General features: G+C 42.1%; 2 protein-coding genes across 3 annotated transcripts; one reads left to right on the forward strand and one right to left on the reverse strand.

The window, feature by feature from the left end:
- Positions 1-2,454, forward strand: LOC125530706 (uncharacterized). Of its 2 annotated transcripts, none has more exons than XM_087519740.1 (9): positions 1-173; positions 616-720; positions 796-847; positions 931-1,037; positions 1,131-1,225; positions 1,350-1,505; positions 1,656-1,730; positions 1,833-1,898; positions 2,009-2,454. In XM_087519740.1, the coding sequence occupies exons 2-9, from the start codon at positions 666-668 to the stop codon at positions 2,225-2,227; spliced, it is 825 nt and encodes a 274-aa protein (XP_087375866.1). In that variant the 5' UTR covers positions 1-173; positions 616-665; the 3' UTR covers positions 2,228-2,454. The 2 variants fall into 2 exon arrangements, with proteins under 2 accessions (XP_087375866.1, XP_048551061.1); XM_048695104.2 differs by lacking the exon at positions 1-173 and adding an exon at positions 186-326.
- A 770-nt stretch (positions 2,455-3,224) lies between these two features.
- Positions 3,225-4,601, reverse strand: LOC147976171 (uncharacterized). Its single transcript, XM_087520756.1, has one exon. It carries the CDS (start codon positions 4,599-4,601, stop codon positions 3,225-3,227), a length of 1,377 nt encoding a protein of 458 aa, XP_087376882.1.
- Positions 4,602-11,144: the final 6,543 nt, after the last annotated feature.

Genomic DNA, 11,144 nt, shown 5'->3' on the forward strand with positions numbered 1-11,144 from the left:
CATCCCGTCTTCCCGTGCGCTCCTTTGATTTCCTTGGCGTCTCTCCTCTCTCTCTCACGTGTTTATTTTGGCAACCTACGTGCTACTACTACTGCAATTCCAGGAGAAGAGTGAAAACGGCAGGAGACGAAGAGGGGAAGGCAAAAACAGCCCACGCATTTATTTTTATATAGGTGCACCTCGGATTACTACTTAACTAGCGGAGTAGTTGGACTGAACTTGTAGCAGAGCGGCTTCTCTCCTCTTCTCTTTTCTTCTACCCATGAGCCTTACGGTTTCATCCTTCTTCCTTTCCTTGTGCATTGCTGGGCGACGATGATGAGCAGGTTGTTTATTACCACTACTGTTTTCTTCATCTTGTTGTGGTGGTGGATTCTGAATCTTCTTCTTTCTTCCTCTTCCACTTCTCGTGCGGTTTCTGAATCTTGTAATCGAGTTTTTTTTAATATTTTGTCTGGTGAATTACCGTGTCGTTCATATTGCTACTCCTTTCTGCCGGAAGTTCGTGTCCTCGAGCTGTAGATCACCAGCAAAAAAGTTGGAATCTCTCGTGCCGTGTGGTTCTTGTCTCGACTCTTCTTTTCGGAACTGAATGTGTCGTCGTTTCCGTTCCAGGTGATGAAATCCTGTGAGCTGCTGGTAGATCGGGTCTGATCGCAACTACAATGTGGAACTGCTCTGCGCCGTCCTCTCTCTTGCTGCCCTTCAGCGACGACTACGGTACATTTCTGTCCCCCCTGCCACGCAACTCTCTACGATGATCCCTCTGAAATCATGTTCTGATTTCAATTGCAGTGAAATGTGAGTCCTCTAATTCGGCGCCCGGATCCGCGGGTTTTGACGGAATGTAAGTTGTCAAACCATTTGGTCTCGATGTCACTAGTTTCCCACGTCAAGTGTCTCAAGGAGTTGTCCCTTCCCCGTGAGCAGAAGCAGGCTCGCCGCCGACTACGGCCATCTCTGCCACCACATGTCGTCGCTTCAGAGCCTTCCGGCGCCGGCTCTCTTCGCCACGCGCAGCTCCGAGAGCTATTTCGGTACGTCCTTATTTACTTCGTGTACATACAGTTGGGGTTTTCTCTTTGCTCACTTGTTTCTGATCTGATCTCACTGCTCGCCGATGAACCTAGGAATGGGAGACGGTTCTGCCTACGGCGGCGATGGCAGGCCTGCTGCGTTCATGCACTTCGGCTACGCCCAGACCCAGCCACCTACTGCTGCTACCGTACTGCTCTTTACTCTATTGTTATCATTGCCATCTTCTAATCCCGTGATCGATCGATCTGAAGATACAAAAACCGAAGGTGATGTGGTGTTTACGTCTGTTGGGGTGTTTGTTTTTCTGTCAGCATCCTGTGAGATGGACGGCAGCAGGCGGCGAGAGCGAGACGATGGTCTGTGACGGAAGCAGCTTCAGTGGCTCCAAGAGGCGCAAGACAACGACGACGGACAGCCGGCTGCAGGGCAGCAGCGCAAAGCCAAGAAATACTACAGCAGCTGCCAAGGTGACGTCGCGTTTGCCTTCTCCCTTTTTTTATCTGCTGGATTCATAACAGGGCCGTGTGTCTATCAGATAGTAGTACACTCGAAGTGACACTAGCTTGATCATCTGCACGGAACAAAACGATTTTGACAAAGCAGTTGCATCCATGCAGGCGCCGTGCAAGAGGAGCCAGAAGCTGGGGGACAAGATCACCGCGCTGCAGCAGCTGGTCTCCCCCTACGGCAAGGTAAAACAAATGTGCATGCTACAGTTTTCTTGGCTCGCTCTCCATGAAGTGGCCTGAACTGAAGCCGCTCCTGAACACGATCGATCCATGCACATGTTGCAGACGGACACCGCGTCGGTTCTCCACGAGGCCGCCGCCTGCATCAGGAACCTTCACGACCAAATCCAGGTGACTGCGCGCGCTAGACCCGCATCGTCAACCGGCGCCTGAGTGTCTCGTCATTTCTGCATGTCACACGCAGTGTCTCACCGGTGCATTTTTCCTGTCTCTTGCCGCAGATCCTGGCCGCGCCCTACCCTGGAGAGAGCGGATCCTCCTCGCCGCCGTCGTCGTCGCGGGATGCCGGAGAAGAGCCCGCGACGGGCCTGCGCCGGCGTGGCCTCTGCGTGGCCCCGCTGTCGCCGGCCGTCGTGAGCCTCGTGTCCGGCGCCGCGCGTGAGAGTGACCACGGCCGCGCGCACGCCGACGTGGGGGGTGCTTGGTTCGCTGCCCTGTAGCTCAACTGAAGAAGGTTACGTTGGTTAGAGTCTATATGTAGATGAGCGGTACGGGACACGACCAGATAATCGTCCCCGCGTCCTTCTATGACAAATTTGCAATGCTAGCTAGCTACGTACTAGAAGCCTAGAATAACTTCACTGGCAAAAAGAGTATTATTAAGCTCCTACGGATATATATCTAGCTTCATCGATAAATACAGGCTCTAGTTTTATTCTCATGATTATATTATATACGAGTACCATGCAAACCTGGACTTCTTTATGTTATTTGGCAGTCTAGTAACGCTATCTGTTAATCTCTTCCGCTTAGTTCCTCAAAAATAAATATTAACTTCTTCCATTAGTGAGTGACGCAAGGTCTAAGGAATTTGCAATTGGGTTTGACCCCCTTTTTTCTATTTATTATTTATTTGTTTTAAAGTCAAGAACTCTTTTCACCTTTTCCATTTGTTTGCTTGAAATGTCGTGCAAATCTTGATTGTAGGTTGTTTTATTGCACACGCACCGTGTTGCGTCGTCCGTCTGGTGTCTACTTTTCGGCTTGCTCGCGTGTGAATCTTCTATTCAGGGCCGGTCCTGAGATTTTGGGTGCCCGGGGCAAAACTACAATCCGAGGCCTTTCGGCGCCCTTAATATAAATGCCTAATTAATAACCATCATATATACATATAATTTCTATCAAAGAACTAATTAAGAGTGTCCAAAATGATTGTGCATATCAAATATGTATTACATATTACCTTCAAAATTTTCTTCTAACGTTCTGAGATGCAAAATCACTAACGATAGTATCAATGTCAATTTTATCAACATCTCGATGCATAAAGTTGCCAAGCCATTTAACCTCTCTTGCGACATTGTAGATCTCAAGTAGTTCTTCAACAATTTCAACTTCGAAATACTTCTTTCAGCTGATGCCACAGTAAGAGGCATAGTAAAGAAAATTCGATATGCAATAGCAATATTTGGATAACAATCTGCTTCCCTTGCAAACTCAAATCTCCATAGCAGACATTGTTCTATCGGGCAAAGTTGACTGCATAACAATTAACTCAGAAATCAGATCATTTAAATCAACATCAGATGAACCACCTGAAGAGAAAGCACTTGCAAATTTTGTACAACTGTCTTTAAGTTCAGAACGGTCCAATGACTTCAAGGCCGTTGAACTTATTAAAAATCCAAATATATTTTTGAATGACTCAAGTTCGTCAAATCTAATTTTCAGTGAAGTGGCCGCCTTATCAACCATAATCAAAAAATAATTGACTTTAAAATCCTTCTCAGCTTCCAATATCGCTTCATCATTGTCATCTTCATCAAATTGTTTCTTCCTAGAAACACGACGCTTTACTGGAAATGATGGCTCTACACCCATTTCAGCTGCGATTTTTTTGGCAATGATCACACTAGAATCAAACCCTTCCTCTCTATAAGTGTCAAAATAAGTCCTCATACCATCTATTTGCTTTAAGGCAGTCTCAATGCACATGGATGGTGATTGCAGCTTCCTGCTTACTGAATCTACAGCAAATAGAATGTCATGCCAAATGACCATGCCAAGTATGAACTCATAGCTGCCAAGCACATCAAACAAATTTTTCGCATCACTCCTATCCTTGGGTTCGGTACCACTATCTTCACTTAACTCAAGTAAAGCTGATCTTATGTTAGGAGCTTGAAATCTAATTGCTTTAACACTTTTGATACGACTCTCCCAACGAGTATTGCTCAACGATTTCACAGTCAAATCTGTCACATGGCTAACAAAAACTTTCCATCTTTTCGTAGAACCACTGAATAATACATATATTCGTTGCACAATTCCAAAGAAAGAAACAGCTCTACCACAAGATTTAGCCATATCACAAAGGGTAAGATTAAGACTGTGGCAAGCACATCGCATATACAAAGCTCTTGGATTTACCTCAAGCAACCGACTTTGCACCCCCTTGTATTTTCCTTTCATGCTGGATCCATTGTCATAACCTTGGCCCCTAATATCATCAATATTAAGATAGAAGGACTTCATAAAATCAACCAATACCTTGAAAATTCCCAAACCAGATGTGTCCCCCACTACCAAAAAAGCAAGGAAGTACTCCACAATTTGTATTTTTCCATCATATATATGAACACATCGAACCAACAAACTCATTTGTTCTTGATGACTCACATCCGGGGTACAATCTAGGATAACAGAGAAATATTTGGCCACTTTGACAATCTTGAGAATAGAATTTGTAATGTCACTAGCCATAAGAGAAATCAACTCGTTTTGAATTTTATGGCTAAGATAATGGTGATGGATCTCTTTATCTTGAATACGCCTAAGATGATATTGCATTACCAAATCAAACTCTGCAACCATCTCCACACAAGCTAAAAAATTTCCATTACAATCATCATAAAGTTGCTCACTGGATCCTCTAAAAGCCAAATTGCGCTTACCAAGAAATTTCACAATGGCAACAATTCTTAACAAAACTTGCCTTATGCGTTCTTTCTCCTTTGTGATTTGTTGCTATAAATCTTTGTCAATTGTTTCATGCTTGCTCAGTCTAACTCTCAATTCATTCCACGAGTTCATATTGGTAATATGGTCGACACTAGCTTCGTGCTCTTTTAGTCTCTCATTAATATGGCTCCAATCACAAAACCCATCATTCCCCATTGCACTCTTGCATTTATCAGAACTGAAAAGCTTACAGCAAAAACAAAACACTTTCTTTGTGTGTTTTAAAAACACTAACCATTTTCTATCACGCACCTCTCCATTGCTCATCTTTCTTGAGTAATGGCTATACGAAAAATGTCTTAAATTTTCATCCAAAGGATATTTAGTGTTTTCTTCTTCCCTTTTAGGCCCCTTTTCCACTAATATGTCCCTCGCTTTGTTATCAAGATTACCCCAATTGCTTGGATCATAAATATCCACACTAACTGGTTCCTCATCAACACTAGTATATTCTACCGCAGATGAATTAAATATGGGCTCATGATCACTCACATTGGTATCATCCATGTTGACGTCGGCATTGCCTTCTGTAGGCGTATCACCATCATCTTCTGATTTGCCATTAGTTCGGTCACCCGCAAGAACTATCGCCAACTCGTCTGGATTTCTTGGCGTGCTCGTATCGCTCTTATAATATTTAAAAAGAGATCCGCTCAATGCGTCTTTCTCCTCATCTGCCTCCTCCTTCTTCTTTCTTTTATGACTTCCAGATGGATACTTTCTACCCGTACTCGACATGACCCTACGGAAAGTGAAAGGAACAATTCACTTTAAAATTAACGCAAAGCTAATTAAAATATTACATTAAGTACAGAAGATCATCTAATATAATAAGAATCTGCTAGGGCATGGTATAGTACCTTCTCTCTGTAATCTAATCTGGCAATGTGGGCGCAATGATTCGAGCGGCCTAAAAACGATTCCCTGTTAATCTGTCCGATCGATCGAGAAATTGGGAATAGGATTAGAAAGAACAGAAATAGGACGAAGATCATGCGAGGGAAGAGGGCGCGACCAAACATACCTGCTGCAGTCGCAGCCGAGGTCGAACTCGAAGAGATCCTGCTGCTGCAGTCGTCGCGTACTCGGCTACTCGCGTGAGTCGCGTCGTTTGTTCGTGAGGAACAACGGAATAGGAAAAGGGCAGGGAACGATCGATCCTAATTCCTAAGTTACAGGAAATCAACCCAACGATTCCTTTCCTCTCCGATCTCTTCTGGCCACGTACGTGCAAACATGGGCCAGGCCCAACAGTGTAGTGGTTTTACTTTCCTAGGCTAGCACGCGAGGCTGAGGCGCGGAGTGAGGCGGTGAGAGATTTTTTTCATCAAAGACCTGTACGTATACCTGGGAAGGCCCTCCTGACTTTTGGGGGCCCGGGGCGGCCGCCCCGTTCGCCCCCCCGGACTGGCCCTACTTCTATTGGGCCGTTTTCGCGGCGCGATACGGGGTTCCATTTCAGATTGGTTTTGCTAATTCGCGTCTAGATGAGAGTTAACAATGTCCCATCTAATTCATATATTGTTATATATATGTGCTTTCGAGTTGTGCTTGTTGTCGTTGTGACGTTTTTTTTATATTCATCCCTCGTGAAGCAATAGGCACAATAAGACTTTTTTAGTGAGTGTTTTTATGTTTTATGTATTAGGTTATTTTGTGGGTTGTAGCTTTTTATGGAGGGTCATGTGTCTTTTTTTATTTTGTTTTTTCTTTATTTTGGTTCGACTGTGTATCTAGAGGAGAGTGTAGCTAGTTTTTTCCTTTCGAATTTGCTAGATGGATTTAGTGATATTTCATCTAAGTCTGTAACTGTACGATTTGTTTGATTTAATGTTCGCACAAACTCAATCTCATGCCAGCTCGTGACATTTTGAGAAAACATTTTCTCCTTTTAAACTTCTTTCAAACTAAGAAAAGAAACGGCTACATTAGATGTAGCTAAGATACAGGATGATACAACTTATTGAGATAACTAATCTCTGGCTTAAAGTTATAACAAGACTAAACCAGAAATATTCTGAAATATTTTTGTTATAAAATTAAGCAAAGAAACTACTACATTAGATGTAGTGTATGTAACAAAATGCAAAGGTCAGGAAGATTATTGAATTTACTGAGTATTTCGTCTTAAAAGAAGATAAAACCAACACACTACGAGAAATTAGTGATGCTGCCCAGCTAAGATAAGTATTACTCAAACCATTTAAATCCAATGTGAAGTCCATTTGCAAGGAACAAGTTTTGTACTTGGAAAAACCTTCAGAAGGTGTATAAATGGATCTTCTATTATTCATGGATAAATGATACTGAAAGAAAAGTATTACAAAAGAGTTTTGTAGGAATGGAAGACTTGATCTTATCAAATCTTCTTGTTAGTAGCAATACTAAAAGTATTAATGGATTACAAAGGTGTATTGATATATAACTTATGAGTAACAAAACTATTTGAAAGAGATTTCAAACAGGATGCATATAAGATATAAATAAAAGGTCTTGTTGGGAATACCAGAATGATATAAGTATTTCAAGGTCATGTGTATGATTTTAAATAAAGTACCAAGTAGCTGGAAATTTGACAAAGTAATTGGCGAATTTGAAGTTTACCAAGAAGCGTGTGGATACAAGAAATTTAGTGGGAGCTCTATGAAATTTCTGATCTTACATCTGAATGACATATCACTTGATCCAAATTAATATAAAGTATATTAGCACAAAATATTAAAATTATGTTTTTGAAAGGACTTAGATTTATTGAATGAAAATCTATATATAGATAGATTGAAACATCTGATTATGCTAAGACCTGTACTGTGACAAAGTTTTAAAGAAGTTTAAAAGATGAAAATGTTTTCTCAAAATGTCACTTAGCATAACATTATGCAGAAATCAATAGTTGATGAGCATGTGTGAATGAATAGAATTCAATTTACTTCAGAGATTGAATTCATCATATATGCTATCAAATGTACAAAGCCATATGGTTCTTATGAATGAATCATTAAGAGTAAATACCATGGTGACTCTAGAGAGGTTCGCTAGGTTAATTACTTAAAGATTAAGTTCCTCAATTGGATGACGTTTTTTGCTTCTTGTCCTTGGAGGAGATGAAGATATTGTTGTAAAGAGTTACACAAAGTATTTGTTGTAAAGGTTACACAAGGCAACTTCATGACTGATATGAATTAACTATCAGGCTATAACTTGAAATAGTTTCAAGAAAAACAGACATAATTGTGGATCTTATAAATGGTAGAGATTGAGGCTTGAGAAGTCCTCAATAGAACATAACCTGGATTAATAAAAGGTTACTGATAGATAATGATGTACTTTGGCGGTATGGAACTATAGCAATTGGACTATATGGAGATGTAGTGTTACTATAGAATGGACTATATGGAGATATAGTGCTACCATTAATGTAACAAAAGAACCTCACAATAAAATTAGATATTACCGAAACAAATAACATTGGGATTTGAGAAATATCAGATCCAGTGACGAATACTCTACCACTAGCAAAGCATCAGCAACACAAGATAGCCATGTGTGTTAGAAAAACATGCAACTAGATTATTGACTCTAGTGCAAGTGGGAGACTGTTGGAACTATGCCCTAGAGGCAATAATATTTGTATTATTATATTTCCATGTTCATAATTATAGAGTTTATATTCTATGCTATAACTGCCATGATCCTCGAATATGTGATTTAGTGGAAAACTCATATGCACATATGGAATACGGTTAAATAAAAAGTTCGCAGTCTTGCCTCTAGGGCTAGCTCAAGTGTTGTTGGTGACCATGTTTACTGGATCTTAGGATATCTTTAAGTGTAATGATAGTCCTAAAACAACACTGGGATTATGATGTTGGAAGAACGATCATGTTTAATCGACTTAATCTTGTCTGTTATGAATTGAGTTAATACTGTATGTAAACAATTCTAATAACACAGAGTGTTAACATGTGAATTTACTCCTTAGACCATGAGAGTATCATAGTCACTTCTTACCATACGGTGGACTTTGGGGTTGCTCATACGTCACCTGTAACACAGTGATCATAACGATAACTTACGGGTTCATCAGAAAGTTGTACAAGGAGCTAGATAGCTCGAGAGTGGGATTTGCTCCTATGACGATGGAGAGATATTCTTGGGGCCCTCTCGGTGTGACGACATCAATCATTGTTTGGCCAGACACATGTGACTTAGTCATGGGGATGCCAGAACACAATAACAAAAAAGAAGAACAAAACCAGTAACGAGGATTTCGCTATAGTGAGCATGGTGACGACTCGGGAGGATGCGAATGCATCCCAGGTTTTGTGAAGTATCGTCAAGCAAAGGGAACATCACAATATAATCAAAGGTTCACTCGAATATCATTTGTGTGCTCATAGGATCGATATGGACGTCCACGGCCCCGCTGTCGGTCATTGAACGAACGGTTTCGTTCATGTCTATGAGTTACAGAACCTACAGGGTCACAAGCTTAAGGAAATCACGATTTGCTAAGTGTTAGTAGGACGGGAGTCATGATAGTATATTTGTGGAATTATTTCATGAATATTCGGAATTGTTCCAAGAGGATCCGAAAGCGTTTCAGGGTCAACGAAAGGGTTTCGGTGAATATCGGGGTAGTACCGGGTGTTACAGGTAAATTATATGTAGGTGAAAAATGTTTTCAGAGATGTTTATATATATATATATAATTTCTAAAAGTATTTATAACATTTTATTTAATTTAAATATCAATGTGTCTCAAAAGGCCAAGAGGTGGAAGGCAACTTGGGCCACAAAGGCCCAAGTGGAGGTGGCGCCCCACTTTCCTTGTGGGGGAGGGTGGCGAATGCTACTTAGGGAGCGAGTCCAACTACTCCCCTAGGCCGATGCACCAAGGGGGACTCGTTCCCCCTTCGTGGCTGCCCTCTTTCTCCCCTCCAACTTATATATACTAGGGGATTTTGTCCTTTGAGGCAACACAAGTTTTGGCGCCTCCTCCAGTTCTTCTAGTTCTAGTTGGTCCTAGTTGACTAATTAGAGCTAGGATAATCCTTTTGTCCTCATAATTAGAAGTCTTGTGTGGTTCTAATCTCCCCCCTCTAATTCTCTTGCGATGATTAGCTCTAAACAGCGAAGCGCTGCCGGATCATGAAGGTTGCATGCTTTCAACCAAGTAGAGAGGTCGTGCTTTCGGTGTTCGCTTCGAGGGACCGCTCGTGAGTGGTTCGCGGGATCGTTCATCGACGGTTAGAGGGACTCCAAGTACGATCTACACCAACACGTTCTTCTTCAACTGCAACTCAGTGACGGTAACGATCGTGATCCCAACCCGTTATGCATCTACATATTGATCTTGGGTGATCGTAGGTGTGATTTTTTTGTTTTATACTATGTTTCCCAACACACAACTAGGCTCGCACTTTGTTATTTTCCCAGTTGCAAGTCCACCCTCAACTCGCAGATGGTATCGTAGATTTGTGCATTTGTCCCAGGTGCATGTCCGTCCCTGACTCGCAACTAGGCCTGCGGTTTTGTTTCATCCCAGTTGCAAGTTACAAATCCACCCTTGACTCGCATATGGACTCATAGTTTTGTGGTTGTCCCAGTTGCAATTCCACCCTTGACTCGCAACTGCGCCCAAAGTTTTGTTGTATACCAGTTGCATGTCCACCATCAAGTCGCAACCCGTATCATAATTTTGTGTAGTGTCCTATTTTCCAGTCCACCTTCAACTTGCAACTTGTATCGTAGTTTTATGTAGTTGTCCCAGTTGCAAGTTCACCCTCCAACTCGCAACTGGATCGTGGTTTGTTTTCATCCTAGTTGCTAGTGTTGGGAAACGTTGCATGGAAAACAAAAAAATTCTATGCACATGCAAGATCTATCAAGGAGATGCATAGCAACGAGAGGGGGAGAGTGTGTCTATGTACCCTCGTAGACCGTAAGAGGAAGCGTTTCACAACGCGGTTGATGTAGTCGAACTTTCTTCGCGATCCAACCGAACGTACGGCACCTCCGTGTTCAGCACATGTTCAGCTCGATGACGTCCTCCGCCTTCTTGATCCATCAAGACGATAAGGTAGTGGATGAGTTTCAGTAGCACGACAGCGTGGTGACGGTGATGGTGAAGCTATCCCCGCAGGGTTTATGTGATGGTTGTTTACTATGTTGTTTGCTTCTTTCCGGGTTGCTTCTCTTGTTAGCTTTGGTTTCGTTCCGGAGTTGCAAGGATCCGTTCGACTACGTCCGTTTGTCTTCTTCATGGACTCGCTCTTCTTCCTTGCGGGATCTCAGGCAAGATGACCATACCCTCGAAATCACTTCTATCTTTTCTTGCTAGTTGTTCGCTCTATCGTTATGCCACGCTACCTACCACTTGTTATATTATGCCTC

This window comes from Triticum urartu, chromosome 4A (assembly GCF_056163025.1).
Source record: "Triticum urartu cultivar PI428250 chromosome 4A, HENAU_Tu73, whole genome shotgun sequence".
NCBI classification, from domain to species: domain Eukaryota; kingdom Viridiplantae; phylum Streptophyta; class Magnoliopsida; order Poales; family Poaceae; genus Triticum; species Triticum urartu.

Excerpts from the sequence above, each read along its gene's own strand:
- LOC147976171 (XM_087520756.1), bottom strand. The coding sequence starts at position 4,601 with ATGGTTGCAGAGTTTGATTTGGTAATGCAATATCATCTTAGGCGTATT.
- LOC125530706 (XM_087519740.1), top strand. The coding sequence starts at position 666 with ATGTGGAACTGCTCTGCGCCGTCCTCTCTCTTGCTGCCCTTCAGCGAC. Across the intron at positions 721-795 it reads GCCCTTCAGCGACGACTACG|TGAAATGTGAGTCCTCTAAT; the intron begins GTACATTTCTGT and ends TTTCAATTGCAG. Across the intron at positions 1,899-2,008 it reads ACCTTCACGACCAAATCCAG|ATCCTGGCCGCGCCCTACCC; the intron begins GTGACTGCGCGC and ends CTCTTGCCGCAG.